Source organism: Procambarus clarkii, chromosome 81, assembly GCF_040958095.1.
Source record: "Procambarus clarkii isolate CNS0578487 chromosome 81, FALCON_Pclarkii_2.0, whole genome shotgun sequence".
NCBI lineage: Eukaryota > Metazoa > Arthropoda > Malacostraca > Decapoda > Cambaridae > Procambarus > Procambarus clarkii.
This window is the reverse complement of record NC_091230.1, coordinates 20,970,867-20,993,224: the sequence shown is the minus strand read 5'-3', so window position 1 is coordinate 20,993,224 and position 22,358 is coordinate 20,970,867. Positions and strand designations below refer to the sequence as shown.

General features: G+C 49.4%; 2 protein-coding genes across 4 annotated transcripts in view; one reads left to right on the top strand and one right to left on the bottom strand.

Moving 5' to 3' along the window:
- LOC123773203 (T-box transcription factor T-like) overlaps positions 1–22,358 on the top strand; it is a 214,721-nt gene that overhangs the window by 38,781 nt on the left and 153,582 nt on the right. The gene's annotated exons all lie outside the window — the stretch shown is intronic.
- Positions 4,604–13,783, bottom strand: LOC138349512 (T-box transcription factor T-like). Its single transcript, XM_069315276.1, has 7 exons — positions 13,359–13,783; positions 11,437–11,532; positions 11,148–11,316; positions 8,865–9,014; positions 8,536–8,659; positions 7,664–7,852; positions 4,604–6,309 (listed from the first exon to the last, which is right to left on the bottom strand). Exons 1-7 carry the CDS (start codon positions 13,550–13,552, stop codon positions 5,636–5,638), a joined length of 1,596 nt encoding a protein of 531 aa, XP_069171377.1. The 5' UTR covers positions 13,553–13,783; the 3' UTR covers positions 4,604–5,635.

Here is a 22,358-nt window from a genome sequence, read left to right as displayed (position 1 = left end):
TTGATAGTGTTGACGACTCTTGACAGCGTTGATGACTCTTGACAGTGCTGACGACTCTTGACAGCGTTGATGACTCTTGACAGTGTTGACGACTCTTGACAGCGTTGATGACTCTTGACAGCGTTGACGACTCTTGACAGTGCTGACGACTCTTGACAGCGTTGATGACTCTTGACAGTGTTGACGACTCTTGACAGCGTTGACGACTCTTGACAGCGTTGACGACTCTCGTATTGTCGTGTCAATATACCTACAAGAAAGGTTCTTCTGATCTGTTATGTAAACAATGAACTATAACTTGCGAGCGCCGAGCTCTCTGAGCATGGTAGAAAACTACGAAAATATGACCAATAAAACTGTTTGTTCAAGCCTTCCTGCTACTTCCTTGCGAGCGAGGCTGTACCGGGTGTCTTGACACTAAGTTCACAGTCTCAGGGCAAGAGCCACTAAGTTCCCAGTCTCAGGGCAAGAGCCACTAAGTTCACAGACTCAGGCAAGAGTCACTAAGTTCACAGACTCAGGCAAGAGCCACTAAGTTCCCAGTCTCAGGGCAAGAGCCACTAAGTTCACAGACTCAGGCAAGAGTCACTAAGTTCACAGACTCAGGCAAGAGCCACTAAGTTCACAGACTCAGGCCAAGAGCCACTTAAGTTCACAGACTCAGGCAAGAGCCACTAAGTTCACAGTCTCAGGGCAAGAGCCACTAAGTTCACATACTCAGGCAAGAGCCACTAAGTTCCCAGTCTCAGGGCAAGAGCCACTAAGTTCACAGACTCAGGCAAGAGTCACTAAGTTCACAGACTCGGGCAAGAGCCACTAAGTTCACAGTCTCAGGCAAGAGCCACTAAGTTCATCGGGGAGGGTCGGGGGTGGTTAGTGAGGTGTGCGGTCAGAACGAGGCAATTAGCGGTCATCGCATCGTGCAGCGGACGGTGGCGGCGGCGGTGGGCCTCACAGAGCCGCGCTCCTCTACTCCAATTAGCGCATCAGAGCTGAGGGCCTCGCACGGCCTTAGGTCACATCACGTGACATCATGACCACGGGTTGAGCACTTGTTGGTCAGGGGCAGGTGGGGGTGAGAGGGCAGACGTCGGCCTGGGGCAGGAGGGGCAGATATAGGGAGGAAGGGGGGCAGATATAGGGAGGAAGGGGGGGGAGATATAGGGAGGAAGGAGGGGGAGATATAGGGAGGAAGGGGTGGGGGGAGATATAGGGAGGAAGGGGGGGAGATATAGGGAGGAAAGGGGGGAGATATAGAGAGGAAGGGGGGAGGGGATATATAGAGGGGGAGAGGGGAAATATAGAGGTAGAGCAAGCTTTAGGAATGTCGTCAAGAGCTTAAGTGGAAGCTTGAGACTTCAGGAGGAAAGAGATAGTGATCCAAATTTATTTAATGTTAAACCTTGTTTCTTCAGTCCCGGGCACCTAGCGATCCCTAGCGTCTGCTACTTGCAACTTTTGTTCCCAGTAGCAGAGTGTAAAACAACAGTCTGACGTATCACACATTCCAAGTGGCAGGACGCAAGGCAGGAGCTGGAGCCAGGCCGGGCGAGGTCATGACCCCGGCCCCGTTGGGTCACGTCAGGGGTCACCTCCCCTGGACCCTTAGGGGGGGGGGGGGGGGTTTAGCGCCCCAGTGTCACTCCCGCGGACGGAAATGCCCTCTCATATACCCAGGTAGCTGTAATTCGAGGTTTTAATTGTCGTTGATGGTGGTACGTGACTCCTTGTTATCTTATCTCAGGTCTTGTTGATGTTGTGATTGGAACTGAGGGCAGGGCACCTCTCCCTTCTGTCTGTCTGTCTCTGTCTGTCTCTGTCTGTCTGTCTGTGTCTGTCTCTGTCTGTCTGTGTCTGTCTGTCTGTCTGTCTGTCTGTCTGCCTGCCTGCCTGCCTGCCTGCCTGCCTGTCTGTCTGTCTGTCTGTCTGTCTGTCTGTCTGTCTGTCTGTCTCTGTTTCTCTCTCTGTCTCTGTCTCTCTCTGTCTCTCTCTCTCTCTCTCTCTCTCTCTCTCTCTCTCTCTCTCTCTCTCTCTCTCTCTCTCTCTCTCTCTCTCTCTCTCTCTCTCTCTCTCTCTCTCTCTCTCTCTCTCTCTCTCTCTCTCTCTCTCTCTCTCTCTCTCTCTCTCTCTCTCTCTCTCAGAGCCTCTAATATTTGGAACCCATTAGACGGAGGAATTCATAACACTGTATACTACCTACGGAAGACGAGTCCTACAATACGTAGCGCCGGCGTGGAGTTAGATCAAGCAATTTGCGACGAGGCTTGTCCCAGACCTATGGGGAGAGGGGTGGGGGGACGCACGAGGAGTGGTTGGAGGAGCTGAACCTAACGACCCTAAACAAGATAAGGTAGAAAAGGAAGCATCGTGGAGCCCTATTGTCAGGTTGGTCAGTCACTGGATCCTTGTGATGGAAATGGTCACACTTTGGATCCCCTTGTTTGGTCACAATTTGGATCCCCTTGTTTGGTCACACTTTGGATCCCCTTGTTTGGTCACACTTTGGATCCCCTTGTTTGGTCACACTTTGGATCCCCTTGTTTGGTCACACCATTCATCTTGGAATGTGCTGCTGCACCGTCGGGTTGATGAACGTTCATCAACCCGAAGGAACCATTCTAATACGTTCATTTTATGTATGGTCAATAATAGTTCATTCAGTCGGGGGACAGGCAGCCACTGTATATCCATGATAGGTTCATATCGACGTCCACCCTATTTCCTGCTAGGTGAACATGAAGGGCATTAGGTGATGGGAAAGGCGCCCAACCATTTCTGTCCTGCCTGGGATTCGAATCCTGAATTCCCGATTGCGAATCCAGAATGAACCCGACGTGCGAAACATTTCACCGGAGGACCTGTGTTGAGAGTGAGGACAAGTGACTTGGAGGGCGTCAAGTGTGGAGTAGCAAGGGTGTACCGGTGGGGCACGAACCACGGCCACAATAGTGGTAGTTTAGGGGGTGGTAGTGGGGCCGTTGTGGGGTGGGGGGGCGGAGAGGGGTGTGTCAAGGGTGGGAGTGGAGATCCCCCTACTCCTCTACCCATTACCCTGATCCTCTACCCCTTACCCTGCTTCTTTACGCCTTACCCTGCTTCTGTACCCCTTACCTTGCTCCTCTACCCCTTTATCCTGCTCCTTTACCCATTACCCTTCTCCTCTACCCCCTTATTCTGCTCCTGTACCCCCCTTACCCTGCTCCTCTACCCCCTATCTTTCTCCTCTATTCCGTACCCTGCTTCTCCACCCCCTATCGTTCACCCTCACCCCCTGAACCTCCCCCATCACCCCGTCTCCCCCATAAGGATCGGGTCGACAGCCACACTACACCTGATGACAAGTGATTTAATTATCCAGGAAGAATCCGTCCTTCGTTAAAAATTACCGTGTCACTATCACTCATTATACTTCAGTCACCAATATGGTACTTCACAGCCACTCACGGCATTTCACATTCACTCACGATACTTCAGTCACTCACGGTACCTCACACTCACCTGTATGGTATTTCATATTCACTCACTGTGCTTCACAACCACTCATATGGTGCTTTATGTTCACTCAAGGTGCTTCACAGGCACTCATATGGTACTTCATATTCACTCAAGGTGCTTCACAGGCACTCATATGGTACTTCATATTCACTCAAGGTGCTTCACAGTCACTCCTGGTACAAAATGGGGAGTAGTGTTTGGGGTAAAGTGCCACAAATGGCCACAAATTGGTTAAGTTTAGATACATAGAAATAAGTAAAGAGAGGCGGTGTAAATAGTGTTGTTCTCCCCGTGCTGCTGTCTGCGGCTGTGAGGACTTACTAGAAATGTATTTAGAATCATTTTGTATTATCATTTATTTTGATTGCTGGTACGGCTGTGTGTCAGGGGTGCCAACCTGTTGCCAAAACTGGCTCCCAAATTGAGTGCATTTTGGATGAACGACGCGTCAAAAATTTGCGCGTTGGTATGAAAGGAAGATCAGCCAGGTTGTCAAAGGTTTCGCCTCTTGCTTCGTGTTATTCTTAAGGGAGCTGTAGATAAGATATTCCTCTTGAAGCTTCTAGATCCTTAAGAAATCATGTACAAAGTCACGTAGGCACCACTGGCCTTATGGTGTACGTGATCATAGTAGCATTGTCATGAAGGATCCAGATGCAGGATTTTAATGAATCTGAAGTTATTCTGATATGATATAGAAATAATACATTTCATAGATAATAATGTTGATAAAGTGGGTAACATTTCCAACACTGGCAACCAGCGAGTTATTATTTCGGCTAAAATAACGCTGTCAGCCAGATTCCCGCGTGGCAGAGATGATATAGTTAAGCAGCCTGGCCGCGGCAGACATTTGAGGAGCGGCGCTGGGCTCCGTTATGTAGCCTATCCGGAGTTTACTTTGGTTATGTTGCCTATTGTGGTCGGCTTTACTCAGCGCTTGTTATGTTGCATCCAAGAGTTTGGTGACAACATGTTCCGCTATGTTGCCTATTCTGGATTGATTTTAATCAAGTCCGTAATGCTACGTCAGAGAAGGTAAGATAATAAAACGATAAAAGTTATCAGTTATCATTTATATTTTGTGGAGGAAGGTGTGGGACTTACTTTCAGCTTATCTTACAATCTCTCAGCCGTTCACACACAAGGTTTCTGGCATGGTCCTCATCCACACTACGCACACACCATTGTTTAATGAACACATCTCTCCGGAAATTTACATAACATACATTGCAATATTGCCCAACCACGCAAAAATTCATTGAAAAATACAACACAATACAGAGTAAAACTTGATTGTTTTAAATTACACAGCCTATCTTGGATAACTCATAAATACAAAAAAATAATATATAAATGTACTTTGTACATTTAATTTACTTAGTGTATGGCACCCTGAATCCACTCTGGGTTTACAATGACTCAATACAAAACTTAAACTATCAAGGTTAACACGACTAAGAGGCCAAAGTGTAGCATAAATAGCTCAATAATTGTTGGTATTCCTGGGAGGTTACACCTGCTAGAGTACACAGGCAGTGTAGTGTGGCCAGGTGCCCCCTACACTGAAGGGGCAAGTTCGAGAATGGAGAAACGGCCCGCAAGTGGCAGCCTGGATGTTGGTTCACCAACTTAATTGTTGGTGTGGGGGAAAGGGAATCACCCACCTTGATCTTGGATGAGTAGCACATCTACCTGCATAACTGGGGACTCACCCATATCAACAATTAATTGTTTGTTTACCTAGATCTTGAATGAATGACTTATCCAGCTAAATAAATGGCAGTTTTCTTATGTAGGTAATGAATGATTGGCTCGCCCACTTCAGTAATTAATGGTGTAGTCACCCAGGTAATGGATGATTGCCTTCCCCACCTTAATAATTGTTGTTATACTCAGGTAATGAATGGGTGGCTCGACCACCTAAATATATAAGGTCTGTTTACCCAGGCCTTGAATGTTTGGCTCACAAACCTAAGTCTTGCATGGGCATCTCTCACACCTAGGTCTTAAGTGGGTGACTCACCCACCTAAGTCTTAAATGGGCGACTCACCCGCCTAGGTCTTAGATGCGAGAGTTCAAATTAAATGCTACTTTGGGAACTTGAGCAGGAAACAGGTGTGCTGTGGAATCTTACATTTAGGGTGGGGAGAGCGGACTCCACCCGTGTGGTGAGGCGCTGCTGTTGTCGCTGAAGTTCTCTCCTTTGATGCGCGTCATGTCAGTGTGGGGGGCAGTGAGGCCACTATGATAGCCAAGGTCGGGTAGGATGAACATGTCAGCCTGGGTAGTGTGGCTGAGAGATAGAGACCCGACCGACTGTGGAGATCCGTCCCCGGTGCTGTGATGATCGGAGGAGTCTTCGTGAAGGCGACCAGCGCTGTAAATCCCCGCATTGGTGCCCAGAACGTGCACTGACTCGTATGCGGGAGATGAACGGCTGGTTGTGAAACCCTGGCTAGTGGAGGTATCGGAGTAAGTAGCCATAGGCGTAAGAGCCTCTTGTGGGGAGCGCTGGGCATGGTAGGCGTTGTGTGAAGGGGCTGCACACGTTGAGGCGTTGCCGAGACCTATTCCCGGGGCTCCACACTGCTGGTATCCCTGGTAGAAGCCTGTGCTGTGATGAGATGGATGTGCGTAGCCGCTCTGAAGACCCGACCACTGGTAGTGTGCGGGAGTGACAGCAGTGGAAGGCGTGACGGTAACGGAGGGTTGGTGATGATGGTGCCCCCACGACTGCTGCCTCCACTCCGCTGTCAGCCCAGCCAGGCCGTAGCTGCTAACGCAAGGCTGCTGCTGAGACATGCCGCTCACTGAAACATAGAACATAGCATAACATGTAAATGATCTGGGAATAATAATGTCTTACGACCTAACATTTAGGGAGCATAACCAAGCAAATATTGCGCCAGTTAGAAAAACAATTGGATGGAATAATAATAGGAAAAATAAAAGAAATATTTGAAAATAACCTTCAAATCCAGGGATCCCGTCATAATAATTATACTATTCAAATCACTGCTGTCCCGCCTTGAGTACTGCTCGATACTCACTTCCCCTCCCAGAGCAGGAGAGGTTGCTGAAGTAGAGGGAATACAGAGAACATATACGGCAGAAATAGACACGGTAAAGCTCCTAAATTGTTGGGATCGTCTCAAAGCTCTCACTATGCACTCTCTATGAAGGAGACGAGACAGGTATCAAATAATATATACATTAAAAATACCGGAGGGCCAGGTCCAAAATTTGCAAGTCCCAGGTTCCAGCGTAACTATCCACCACGCACCAGTGTAACTATCCACCACACCAGTGTAACTATCCACCACACCAGTGTAACTATCCACCACGCACCAGTGTAACTATCCACCACGCACCAGTGTAACTATCCACCACACCAGTGTAACTATCCACCACACCAGTGTAACTATCCACCACACCAGTGTAACTATCCACCACAACAGTGTGAACTATCCACCACACACCAGTATAACTATCCACCAAACACAAGTGTAACTATCCACCACACACTAGTGTAACTATCCACCACCCCCAGTGTAACTATCCACCACCCCCAGTGTAACTATCCACCACCCCCAGTGTAACTATCCACCACCCCCAGTGTAACTATCCACCACCCCCAGTGTAACTATCCACCACCCCCAGTGTAACTATCCACCACCCCCAGTGTAACTATCCACCACCCCCAGTGTAACTATCCACCACCCCCAGTGTAACTATCCACCACCCCCAGTGTAACTATCCACCACCCCCAGTGTAACTATCCACCACCCCCAGTGTAACTATCCACCACCCCCAGTGTAACTATCCACCACCCCCAGTGTAACTATCCACCACCCCCAGTGTAACTATCCACCACCCCCAGTGTAACTATCCACCACCCCCAGTGTAACTATCCACCACCCCAGTGTAACTATCCACCACAACTATCAGGAATGTGACTTCTATCAATTTCCTATCATTTACGATTGTCCAGGTCTTAAAACAAACTTCAAGTACCCACAAATAACAGTTTCACTTGGCGATGAACAAATGAGAAGAGAAATGTGAGGTAAATGTGAACAAATGAGAAGAGAAATGGGCGGTAAATGTGAACAAATAAGAGAAACATGCGGTAAATGAGAACCAATGAGAAGGGTCGTGTCTCACCAGGCGGGGTCCTGGAGGTCCTGGGGGTGGGGGAGGTGTAGGGGACCACCCGGTGATTCCTCATGTTGACAGCAATGCGGGAGGAGAGCGTGACGGGGGGCGGAGCGAGCCCCACCCCTGAGGGCGGAGCCTGTCCGTAGGCCACACCCCCGCTGCACATCCCTGCCCCGCCTCCCATGTACCATCCATCTGTGTGCCCAAAGATTAGATGATTAGTATGACGATGCCTTGAGCTGATTGGGCTGTGAATAGGCTGGGTGGAGCCTATGTCTATATAAATTTTAATGAGATTTCGCAGCATACATAATGTACGAAAGGAATATAAGCAGAGGATTTTTTTATTATTATTATTATTTTCTACCACAGACGTGGCCACACCTTTCAATGCTAACCAGCATATATACATTTTCTTCTGTCCCCCATGGACAGTTCTGTTAAACATATAGTCCAGGGGTCAGATTTACGAAGCAGTTACGCAAGCACTTACGAACGTGTACATTTTTCCTCAATCTTTGACGACTTTGGTTACATTTATTAAATAGTTTACAAGCATGAAAACTTCCCAATTAACTTTTGTTATTATTATAAACAGTCTCCTGATGGTTCGCAGCTATAATTGTAAACAAAACCGCCAAAGATTGAGAAAAGATGTACAGGTTCATAAGTGCTTGCGTAACTGCTTCGTGAATCTGGTCCCAGGGCTTTATTGAACAATCAACCACAGAAGGTGATTGTAGAGCTTTTAAAATGCTTTTAAAATCATGAACTACAGCCACTACCACCTGGTAGAATCTCTCAGCTGAGTGAACAGGCCTACTAAATACTATAATATTTGAACCCCAGAGGGAATGAGGCCTACAGGTGACGCCTACACTGCTGGTGGTGGTGTTGGGGGTAGGCGGCCATCATGTCCCGCTGCCCGTGGAGGTCTGGCCGCTCCTTCGGGTCCAGGAACGCCTTAGCGAAGGGGTTGTACTTGATCTTTAGCTGCTTAACCTGTGCAAGGGGAGACAAGGGGCTCGTCAGTGTCTTGCCTCTACAAGACTGACCACGGTTTTTGAACACTTTATTAGCGTTAACAAAAAGTGTTTCACTTTTCAATAATATGACTTTTGTGTGGCTGGGTAATTACTTGAACAGGCCGAGAGCTCTCATTGGCTCTCTTGTTCTCCTCAAAGAACTGTGGAAGAGTGGCACTGACCTCCTCGTTCTGGTAGGCGGTGACAGCGATGAACTGGCACTCAGGGAAGGTGTGGCAGGAGATTATCCGCTGCTGCTGCTCCTTATCCACCTGGACCACCTGCACCACCCGCAAGCGGGGCTCGTACTTGTGCAGGCTGTTGAGCATAATCTGTGGGAGGAGGAGGAGGTGGTGAGGCTCAGGTCTGGGGGAGGGGGAGGTGGTGAGGCTCAGGTCTGGGGGTGGGGGAGGTGGTGAGGCTCAGGTCTGGGGGAGGAGGAGGTGGTGAGGCTCAGGTCTGGGGGAGGTGGTGAGGCTCAGGTCTGGGGGAGGTGGTGAGGCTCAGGTCTGGGGGAGGTGGTGAGGCTCAGGTCTGGGGGAGGTGGTGAGGCTCAGGTCTGGGGGAGGTGGTGAGGCTCAGGTCTGGGGGAGGTGGTGAGGCTCAGGTCTGGGGGAGGTGGTGAGGCTCAGGTCTGGGGGAGGTGGTGAGGCTCAGGTCTGGGGGAGGTGGTGAGGCTCAGGTCTGGGGGAGGTGGTGAGGCTCAGGTCTGGGGGAGGAGGTGGTGGTGAAGCTCAGGTCTGGGGGAGGAGGAGGTGGTGAGGCTCAGGTCTGGGGGAGGAGGAGGTGGTGAGGCTCAGGTCTAGAGGAAGAGGAGAGACAGGGAACAAGGCAGGACGCATGGCAAGGTGCATTATACAGTAAGGGCCAAGGTGTATGACAGTATGGGACAGGGTGTATGACAGTATATGGGGCAGGGTGTATGACAGTATATGGGGCAGGGTGTATGACAGTATATGGGGCAGGGTGTATGACAGTATATGGGGCAGGGTCCAGGATACATGGCAGGGAACACAACAGGGAACAAGGCAGAATACTTGGTACACCAACAAGTCAAAGTGACCACATCACAACCCTACAAACCTTCACAACACAAACACATAAGTCAATACACACACACAGTGTATATAATCTTGTCAATTAACACATCAATTATAATAATTGAAGAAAACTGCCACATCTAAACTCTTAGCGTCCTCAAGGTCCCCCTAAGGAGGTCTCCCTCCTACAGTATGAGGCTAATGAAGATCTTTAGTTCGGGTTTATTGGTCGTGGCAGGTCCCGGGAGGTGTCCGGTGTCCTCAGGGTATTTATTGGAGCTGTAAAATGATGCTTCTAAAGATTTTAAATGGTCAATAAGTAGCGTAATACAGGGCACAGGCCCTGGGAGGTCCCGGCACGCCACCACTGACCTCCAGACTCCAGGCGGCGACCAGCGGTGGCGAGCACACACTGAGGCTGACAGCGGGAGGCGCGGCGGTGTGCTCCGAGTGCTGGTGGTGGTGAGGGAGAGCCACGAGTGGTGGTGGTGGTGAGGGAGAGCCACGAGTGGTGGTGGTGGTGAGGGAGAGCCACGAGTGGTGGTGGTGGTGAGGGAGAGCCACGAGTGGTGGTGGTGGTGAGGGAGAGCCACGAGTGGTGGTGGTGGTGAGGGAGAACCACGAGTGGTGGTGGTGGTGAGGGAGAGCCACGAGTGGTGGTGGTGGTGAGGGAGAACCACGAGTGGCAGTAGTGAGGGAGAGCCTTACGGTGCTCGAGGTGCCACAATCGAACAGTTAAACACCTACCACAAGCCAGGATGGACGCCCAGCGGAGAGACCCGTCGGACCTTCGCCCCTTCACGATAGACCTCCACAACCTCACATTAACGCATAATTAACACTAAAGCTATTTTATGTCATATGTTGAACAAAGTATTATATTTTTTTTCTCAATAGTCAATCTTATATCTATCTTAAAAGGGGAAACTTGCTTATTAGGGAGAATAAAGCGAGGGTGTTTTGGAAGGCCGTGACAGGTAGAGGGAGGGAGGGTGAGTGTGGCCCACACGGGGACAGAGAGACTGGTGCCATCTCTCATAAAACATGATTACTGACCCTTCCCCATGATGCGTTTATGTTACTTTGTCATCCCTGTTTTTCTGACGACTTTTAATTGTCGGGCGGCGTGGCTTGTCAATCCATGGTCACATCAGCTGAGACGTGGTCTACACACTCCACCTGTCAATCAAAAAGCCACCCTCCCCCCCCCCCCATCATGCAGCAGAACTCACATGAAGTTGGAACCTCCTACACACATCTAAACTGGCAATGACATTATTTTAAGATTCAAGGGAAATAACCCACACCCACGGTGAGAAGAGTGTCCTTGAGACTCAGCGTTCGCATGACTTATCGGCAGCGCCGACTTCAAGATCCGTGCTTGTTATGTCCGTTAGCATGTAAGACAATGGTCGGGACTCTCACCTGGCCGTTGCCGTTGGACTTGTTGGTCAGCTTGACCTTGATGAAGGAGACGGGGTCCTTCATCCAGTGGCTGCCGAAGTTCGGGGAGTCGGAGTGCATGTAGACGGCTGACGGCGGGGCCATCTCGGGCTTGCCCCCAGGAACCCATTCCCCATTCACGTACTTCCACCTGTAACACACAATAAGACTTTAAGGAATGCCCTTTGATCAGCCACTATCTAGCAAAACAAAAATTTGGCAATGAATTTTTGCAAGTGCTGAATCACAAGATAACAGAGTTTTTTTTTACCTGTGGGAGTCGACCTGGACAAAGTCGAGAAATATGGAGTACATGGCCGAAGGCTCGAGGTCCCCCACAGACACCTTCACCACAGGGAACATATTCCTACAACCAAAATAACAACATTAGGATCATCCAGCATAAATATTGGTAGTCATCATTGTTATCAGTTATCCAGTAACGTTATCCTTGATCTTACCTTCCGGCATATAACAGTCTTAAAAAAATTTATATTTATGATGGTATTTACAGATCTGTTAACGTCTAAGGAAACTGCAGGAGGCCTATCCCGAGCCAGTTCCTACATAAGAGCTACTCAAACTCATTCATATATGTCAAACCTGCGCTTGAAACAATCCCTAACATAGTACCATGGCATGGTTCTCCATTCCTACAACAACCCCATCACAAGTACCACCACAACCCCCTCACAAGCACCACCACAACCCCCTCACAAGCACCACCACAACCCCCCTCACAAGCACCACCACAACCCCCTCACAAGCACTACCACAACCCCCTCACAAGCACCACCACAACCCCCTCACAAGCACCACCACAACCCCCTCACAAGCACCACTACAATCTCCTCACAAGCACCACCACAACCCCCTCACAAGCACCACCACAACCCCCTCACAAGCACCACCACAACCCCCTCACAAGCACCACCACAACCCCCTCACATGCACCACAACCCCATCACAAGCACCACCACAACCCCATCACAAGCACCACCACAACCCCCTCACAAGCACCACAACCCCATCACAAGCACCACCACAACCCCCTCACAAGCACCACCACAACCCCCCTCACAAGCACCACCACAACCCCCTCACAAGCACCACCACAACCCCCTCACAAGCACCACCACAACCCCCTCACAAGCACCACCACAACCCCCTCACAAGCACCACCACAACCCCCTCACATGCACCACCACAACCCCCTCACAAGCACCAACACAACCCCCCTCACAAGCACCACCACAACCCCCCTCACAAGCACCACCACAACCCCCTCACAAGCACCAACACAACCCCCCTCACAAGCACCACCACAACCCCCTCACAAGCACCACCACAACCCCCTCACAAGCACCACCACAACCCCCTCACAAGCACCACCACAACCCCCTCACAAGCACCACCACAACCCCCCTCACAAGCACCACCACAACCCCCTCACAAGCATCACCACATCCCCCTCACAAGCACCACCACAACCCCCTCACAAGCACCACCACAACCCCCTCACAAGCACCACCACAACCCCCTCACAAGCACCACCACAACCCCCTCACAAGCACCAACACAACCCCCTCACAAGCACCACCACAACCCCTTCACAAACACTACCACAACCCCCTCACAAGCACCACCACAACCCCCTCACAAACACTACCACAACCCCCTCACAAGCACCACCACAACCCCCTCACAAGCACCACCACAACCCCCTCACAAGCACCACCACAACCCCCTCACAAGCACCACCACAAGCTCCTCACAAGCACCACCACAAGCCCCTCACAAGCACCACCACAACCCCCTCACAATCACCACCACAACCCCCTCACAAGCACCACCACAACCCCCTCACAAGCACCACCACAACCCCCTCACAAACACCACCACAACCCCCTCACAAGCACCACCACAACCCCCTCACAAGCACCACCACAACCCCCTCACAAGCACCACCACAACCCCCTCACAAGCACTACTACAACCCCCTCACAAGCACTACCACAACCCCCTCACAAACACCACCACAACCCCCTCACAAGCACCACCACAACCCCTTCACAAGCACCACCACAACCCCCTCACAAGCACCACCACAACCCCCCTCACAAGCACCACCACAACCCCCTCACAAGCACCACCACAACCCCCTCACAAGCACCACCACAACAAGACACTCACCGGCCGGACTTGGTAACAATCATCTCGTTGGTGAGAGCCTGGAAGCGGGTCCAAAGTTCCCGATCCTCCAGAGTTACAGTGGGTTCGACTCCTTCCGACGTGGCGCTCAGGTGCTGCTGTCCCATGACCTCCGTCTTGATCTTGTCGCACACTTCAGACGGCATCAGTTTGTGCACGCTCTCAGTTTTCAACATTGTGGTTCTAGCGTTGCCTTATTCCGCTGAACAGAGAGAACCGTTTGTGCAGGGATAAAACCGCAATATCACAGGATTCCTATCAGCGCGCACATACAGCACCGACTTGACACACACAAACACACACTAGTGGACGTAATATATCAAGACCGACAAGATTTCAGAGCGTATATCGGAGTTCAAGATTTCTACTGAGCGTGTTGGTGCTACTCCGCCACTTGTCCCGGTGCTTCTGGTCCAACAGGTTGAGTGTCTCTATATATTACGTCGGTAATATCATCCGTTGTGTGGCCTAAAGGGTGACCTTAACCAATGGGAGTGGAACGTTGAATGGCGTGGCTGGGATTGGCTGTGCGAGGCGGTGTGATGGAGCCCCCACACCGCTACAAGTGTTGATGATAAGGCGCCCAGCTCCTTCCATCCCCAACGCCGCCACCTCCCTCTACCCACGGCGCCTCCCTCTATATACCCACGGCGCCTCCCTCTCCATACCCTCGGCGCCTCCCTCCCCATGCCTACTAGTGCGTCGTAATGTCCGTTCACCGGCGCAAAGGATTAAATTTCGAGTTTTATCACTCCGATCACAACCTGATGAAGGGGCCTCACAGCTGAGTGGACAGCACTTCGGGTTCGTAGTCCTGAGGTTCCAGGTTCGATCCCCGGTGGAGGCGGAAACAAAATGGGCAGAGTTTCTTTTACCCCGATGCCCCTGTTACCTAGCAATAAATAGGTACCTGAGAGTTAGACAGCTGTTACGGGCTGCTTCTCTTCTCCGTAGACAACAGACTCTGCCTGTTACACCAGAGGCATGTTTGTTCATATATAATATACATGTTGTTCCTTTTATAATAATGCCTGTTGTTCCATATATAATCATGCCTGTCGTTCCATATACTGTGTAATATGCCTGTCGTTCCATATATAATCATGCCTATCGCTCTATATATAATCATGCCTGTTGTTCCATATATAATCATGCCTGTCGTTCCATATATATAATCATGCCTGTCGTTCCATATATAACCATGCCTGTCGTTCCATATATAATAATGCCTGTCGTTCCATATATAATCATGCCTGTCGTTCCATATATAATCATGCCTGTTGTTCCATATACAATCATGCCTGTCGTTCCATATATAGTCATGCCTACCGTTCCATATATAATCATGCCTGTCGTACAGATATAAGCAGTCTCATGACTGTCTCCCCATGGGACAAATCTGCTAAACAAGCCGTTGATTCCAACAGTAACGAGAAAGACGACCACCAACAGAGACTGGTGCGCACGAATCTAAATTCCTCCGTTTGCAAACGACCGAATTAACGCCGAGTCAACGGCGCCAGACTCAAAGGTCCCGCAGAGAAGAATTCAAGACAATTCCTGATAAAAGATACGAGGCTAGTTGGTTCCTAACAACTTTGTTAAGACCTCACTTAACCACAACGGTACTGAACGAATTTGGTCATAGCACCATAGTGAAGACTTCAGACCATGTACAAACGCCGCCACCCATTATCCCAGCCCCATCCTCCCCCCAGCAACCCATTACTCCTCTACCTGCTCAGTGATCAAGAAATAGCAGCGTATGGGGGCATGGGGTATGTTGGGGGGAAGGGGGCACTTTACACCCTGAAGACGGGCAAGGTTGCAGAGTCAAAGAGCGGCGTGGCGGTATGACACAGGTGTCAAAATTATCATGGGTGCTCCAATGGGTGGCAGTTTACGCAAGATGAGTACCGGTTAGCGCCGACGGAGGCGCAGACACCAGCTGGGAGGAAGTCGCTTACAGTGTTGGGGTTGTGTTGCGTCCAGATGGTTAACGTGTTGTTATGGTCCGGGGGATTTATCTCTCTTGCTAATCCTGGTTTGTGTTTGACGCAACTCTTGCTCGGTAAGCTTGCGTAAAGGCGGTACTAGGAACCCTCCTGGGTGACGTCCTGTCTCCTTGTGTACACGGCTTCCCCCACCCTGCTCCCTTCCTCCCCACCCTGCTCCCTTCTTCCCCACCCTGCTCCCCTCCTCCCCACCCTGCTCCCTGCTCCCTTCTTCCCCACCCTGCTCCCTTACTCCCTTCTTCCCCACCCTGCTCCCTTACTCCCCACCCTGCTCCCTTCTTCCCTACCCTGCTCCCCTCCTCCCGACCTTACACTCCTCTACTACAGTACCCGAGCACAGCGACCTCACCTCAGGAGAGCCATCAAAGGAGAGCGACAGACTCCCGCCAAGTCTAAGGTGAGTCTCCTACCAGGAAAGGTTCACGGAGCGGGACTCACACCGATTACACCCTAAACATTAAGACAAATTCTCTTTACCTCAAGATTCAACTGGGGAAAAATTCCAGGTGACCTTTGACAAGCCGCCGGCTTCCTATTCCCCCCCCCCCACCCCCGTCGAGGGCCACTAGAGATAGTGGCCCTTGGGTAACTTCAGGTAAAGGGGGGGGGGGGGGGTGGACGCACACTGACGTGAAGAAACATGTGGGGGCCGTTGAACAAGAGGTCAGCAGTTCAGGAACAGTCTGGATCACAGTCAGCGCGGGAAGCCGCCTTTGGCTGCCATTAATGACATAATAATGACATCTCCGCTGACCACTTAGCTCAGACTATCCTCAACACCTGCCACGCCGCTATACGCGGTGTATACGCCGTCACTCCGTGTATATGTACGCCGCTATACGCGGTGTATACGCCGTCACTCCGTGTATATGTACGCCGCTATACGCGGTGTATACGCCGTCACTCCGTGTATATATACGCCGCTATACACGATGTATTCGCACCCATATTCGTATGGTTGCGGTGTATTCATATTTGTATTCGTACCGCCGGTAGTGTATACACACCGTGATCCTTACACACTTCTAATACAAGTAATTTACGACTTATAATACAATACAATTATACATGTCAATAATGTCAAACGTCTCGTTATTTCTGGTCCTTTACACATGGACTGGCCAGAGTGGCTTGAGGGAAGGGTGGAGCCCAGGAGCTAGCACCCACTAGCACGAGTGTAATAACATCATCTAGCACGCTGATAACAATATAATTACTCTTATCAACATGCTGCTAAAGACCAGTTTTTGCCGGACTAAAAAAACATTCATAAATAGTTAAATAACTTTAAACTTTCTTATCGAGATGCAAGAAGAAATATGTTTGTCATCACCGATGGGCCTCGTCTAGTGTATAATATTTTGGCGCTCATCAACTGAATGGAATACAATTACTAACGAAATAGTGATCAAAAATTGATACTTCAAATTGATCTCCGGGTTCAATGTTCACGGAACAGTAAATAGGAGCGCGGGAACTATTACGCCCCTATTGTGGGCGGCGCCCCCTGGGGGGGGGGGGAAGTTGGTCCAGGGAACCCTCTATAACCACAACAACCCATTATAATAATAATAATAATTATTATCATCATCATCACTATTTACGTGCCGTAAAAGGCTGCCAGACGGAACGCAAAACACCCAAAAATTATAAATTGAATAGCCTAATTTTTACTAGAAATGGTTCTTAATTTATGTCATCGAAGGCAAGATAAAACAGCAGCGACAGGGAGCTGTTTCTGCCTGATGCTAGCACCGCCACTCCTCATATGGTAGCTCTAGCCTCATATATGATGAGTTGCTGACTCATGTAGCTCTCATGGCCCCCTCTAGCCTCATATATGGTGAGTTAATGACTCACGTAGCTCTCATGGCCCCCTCTAGCCTCATATATGGTGAGTTAATGACTGACGTAGCTCTCATGATCCCTCTAGCCTCATATATGGTGAGTTAATGACTGACGTAGCTCTCATGATCCCTCTAACCTCATATATGGTGAGTTGCTGACTCATGTAGCAATCATATGGCCCCCTCTAGCCTCATATATGGTGAGTTGCTGACTCATGTAGCAATCATATGGCCCCCTCTAGCCTCATATATGGTGAGTTAATGACTGACGTAGCTCTCATGATCCCTCTAGCCTCATATATGGTGTGTTAATGACTGAAGTAGCTCTCTTGATCCCTCTAACCTCATATATGGTGAGTTAATGACTGACGTAGTTCTCATGATCCCTCTAGCCTCATATATATGGTGAGTTTATGACTCACACAGGTCCTGAGGCAACTTCCTTTTTCTACACTCATGTTTCTACAGGAACCATTTCAACTAAGGATGCATAACATGCCAAAACCTCTCCTTGGTCAACGCCGCATTGAGCGTGGCCAACGCTGCATTGAGCATGGCCAACGCTGCATTGAGCGTGGCCAACGCCGCATTGAGCGTGGCCAACGCCGCATTGAGCGTGGCCAACGCCGCATTGAGCGTGGCCAACGCCGCATTGACCGTGGCCAACGCCGCATTGACCGTGGCCAACGCCGCATTGACCGTGGCCAACGCCGCATTGACCGCGGCCAACGCCGCATTGCCCGTGGCCAACGCCGCATTGACCGTGGCCAACGCCGCATTGACCGTGGCCAACGCCGCATTGACCGCGGCCAACGCCGCATAAACTAATGCAAACGCCGCAAGAAGTCCCCGCGGCGTGGTATATGAGGTCACATTAATCTATAGTCACGTCTCTCACGTGGGTCAGCCAGCCTCCAAGCACCTCCTTGCGCATTGTCTCCCTCCCCCCCCCACACACACACATACACAAGGCCTTGTGCGCTCCCGTATAAAAACACCTAAATAACTGTTATTAAAAACTTTAAAAGCAAAAAAAAAAAACGAGCTAGTTAAAATATTTGCCTTATTTGTTGAATATTTTGTTATATCTTATTGGAATTATTTTTATTGAATTTGCATTTAAATATTATATATATATATATATATATATATATATATATATATATATATATATATATATATATATATATATATATATATATATATATAATCACTAAGAACATATATATAGATATTTATATAAATATATATACGTAATATATCTATGCCTGTGCTGAAGCCTATGCAATACACAATAAATTTAACTTATATTTGAGTTAAACCGTTGTTTGTTATACTCTCTTAACCGGTTGCCAGGTGTAAACGTTCAATAAGTCGGTATATGTATTAGACTAATGTTTCCGAGCGGTGGATGGCATGGAAATTTTGAAACATTATAAGGAACCGCTATAATGTTAAAAGTTACAAAGTAATCCGTATATAATAACGTAATTACGTTATATATAATGAAACCTGTATACATAAAATACAATTGTAACGAGACGTTATAATGTATTTTGTATATGGTTAGGCTATTTGTTAAATGTAAGAGTATTCGATTATTTTCGGATTAACGTCGATGAAATGCAAGACTTGGCAGCATTTTGTCTTAAATGAAAGTACAATTGGTCTATTTTTCTGAGACTTTCAGATGTGACAAGAGGGAGGAAGACGTGTCGGCATGTTAGCTCTTGATGGTTGACACCAACATGTGATAATGAGGCTGGTATAATGTGTAGGCAAGTCAGCCACACCCATTAACGCTAGAATGTACCCTTATTCTGCACGATATCTCGTTTAATCTCAACCAAGCGATTCGATATCAATACAACTAATCATAGATAACGTGGCGTTCAGAAGAGGGGGTTCTGGCGACATAAATTATACCAGACAGCAACTGATAATAGATTTTTTGCGATCGTTAAGGGAATAGAGCAGTGACCTCGGGCATGGTAGTGACCAGTTTTGTGTGACCTAGGTGTGAAGACCTCAGTCTACGCTTCCCGGTCACCTTAAATGATTGATTACTTCATGGGTCGCGATGGGATCAAAGGCTAGGAGGCCGTCGGCGCCGTGTTGGTGCTTGCTTATAGACGACGGGACGGCAGCGGTTATGCCAGGGGCGGCAGGACGGCAACGGTTATGCCAGGGGCGGCAGGACGGCGGCGGTTATGCCAGGACGGCAGCGGTTATGCCAGGGGCGGCAGGACGGCAGTGGTTATGCCAGGGGCGGCAGGACGGCAGCGGTTATGCCAGGGACGGCGGCGGTTATGCCAGGGGCGGCAGGACGGCGGCGGTTATGCCAGGGGCGGCAGGACGGCGGCGGTTATGCCAGGGGCAGCAGGACGGCAGGACGGCGTCGTTCACTCCTCGGGGGCATGTTGGCATTGCTAGTTCCTGCGGGAAGATGGCAGCACTCTTCAATAGCGGGAAGATGGCAGCACTCATCAATAGCGGGAAGATGGCAGCACTCATCAATTGCGGGAAGATGGCAGCACTCATCAATAGCGGGGAGATGGCAGCACTCATCAATAGCGGGGAGATGGCAGCACTCATCAATAGCGGGGAGATGGCAGCACTCATCAATAGCGGGGAGATGGCAGCACTCATCAATAGCGGGGAGATGGCAGCACTCATCAATAGCGGGGAGATGGCAGCACTCATCAATAGCGGGGAGATGGCAGCTCATATTTCTAATAAAGAGACAGCACCAGTCATCATGGGTGCCCCTTTACCCGTATTTTATTAATTTTTTATTTAATCATTTTTTTAACTTCATATTATATTTATTAAAATTAATTCACATTATTCGGCTGTTCAGTTTGAGCCACAATTGTTAATATTTATCTGATAAACATATTAATTTTTATTTACTGATTCTAATTATATGTGACGTTAATAACGTAGCCTGCTCTTGGGGCATGATGTTCCCTGCTCTTGTAGCATGATGTACCCCTGCTCTTGTAGCATGATGTACCCCTGCTCTTGTAGCATGATGTACCCCTGCTCTTGTAGCATGATGTTCCCTGCTCTTGTAGCATGATGTACCCTGCTCTTGTAGCATGATGTACCCCTGCTCTTGTAGCATGATGTACCCCTGCTCTTGTAGCATGATGTACCCCTGCTCTTGTAGCATGATGTACCCTGCTCTTGTAGCATGATGTACCCCTGCTCTTGTAGCATGATGTACCCCTGCTCTTGTAGCATGATGTTCCCTGCTCTTGTAGCATGATGTACCCTGCTCTTGTAGCATGATGTACCCTGCTCTTGTAGCATGATGTACCCCTGCTCTTGTAGCATGATGTACCCCTGCTCTTGTAGCATGATGTTCCCTGCTCTTGTAGCATGATGTACCCCCTGCTCTTGTAGCATGATGTACCCTGCTCTTGTAGCATGATGTACCCCTGCTCTTGTAGCATGATGTTCCTTGCTCTTGTAGCACGATGTTCCCTGCTCTTGTTGCATGATGTACCCTGCTCTTGTAGCATGATGTATCCTGCTCTTGTAGCATGATGTACCCCTGCTCTTGTAGCATGATGTTCCCTGCTCTTGTAGCATGATGTACCCTGCTCTTGTAGCATGATGTTCCCTGCTCTTGTAGCATGATGTACCCTGCTCTTGTAGCATGATGTACCCTGCTCTTGTAGCATGATGTACCCCTGCTCTTGTAGCATGATGTACCCTGCTCTTGTAGCATGATGTACCCTGCTCTTGTAGCATGATGTACCCCTGCTCTTGTAGCATGATGTACCCTGCTCTTGTAGCATGATGTTCCCTGCTCTTGTAGCATGATGTACCCTGCTCTTGTAGCATGATGTGCCCCTGCTCTTGTAGCATGATGTACCCCTGCTCTTGTAGCATGATGTACCCTGCTCTTGTAGCATGATGTACCCCTGCTCTTGTAGCATGATGTACCCCTGCTCTTGTAGCATGATGTACCCCTGCTCTTGTAGCATGATGTGACCCTGCTCTTGTAGCATGATGTACCCCTGCTCTTGTAGCATGATGTACCCCTGCTCTTGTAGCATGATGTGCCCCTGCTCTTGTAGCACGATGTTCCCTGCTCTTGTAGCATGATGTACCCTGCTCTTGTAGCATGATGTACCCTGCTCTTGTAGCATGATGTACCCTGCTCTTGTAGCATGATGTGCCCCTGCTCTTGTAGCACGATGTTCCCTGCTCTTGTAGCATGATGTACCCTGCTCTTGTAGCACGATGTTCCCTGCTCTTGTAGCATGATGTACCCTGCTCTTGTAGCATGATGTGCCCCTGCTCTTGTAGCATGATGTTCCCTGCTCTTGTAGCATGATGTACCCCTGCTCTTGTAGCATGATGTGACCCTGCTCTTGTAGCATGATGTACCCCTGCTCTTGTAGCATGATGTACCCCTGCTCTTGTAGCATGATGTGCCCCTGCTCTTGTAGCACGATGTTCCCTGCTCTTGTAGCATGATGTACCCCTGCTCTTGTAGCATGATGTGCCCCTGCTCTTGTAGCATGATGTACCCTGCTCTTGTAGCATGATGTACCCTGCTCTTGTAGCATGATGTACCCTGCTCTTGTAGCATGATGTGCCCCTGCTCTTGTAGCATGATGTACCCCTGCTCTTGTAGCATGATGTACCCTGCTCTTGTAGCATGATGTACCCCTGCTCTTGTAGCATGATGTTCCCTGCTCTTGTAGCATGATGTGCCCCTGCTCTTGTAGCATGATGTACCCTGCTCTTGTAGCATGATGTACCCTGCTCTTGTAGCATGATGTACCCCTGCTCTTGTAGCATGATGTGCCCCTGCTCTTGTAGCACGATGTTCCCTGCTCTTGTAGCATGATGTACCCCTGCTCTTGTAGCATGATGTTCCCTGCTCTTGTAGCATGATGTACCCCTGCTCTTGTAGCATGATGTACCCTGCTCTTGTAGCATGATGTACCCTGCTCTTGTAGCATGATGTACCCCTGCTCTTGTAGCATGATGTACCCCTGCTCTTGTAGCATGATGTACCCTGCTCTTGTAGCATGATGTACCCCTGCTCTTGTAGCATGATGTTCCCTGCTCTTGTAGCATGATGTTCCCTGCTCTTGTAG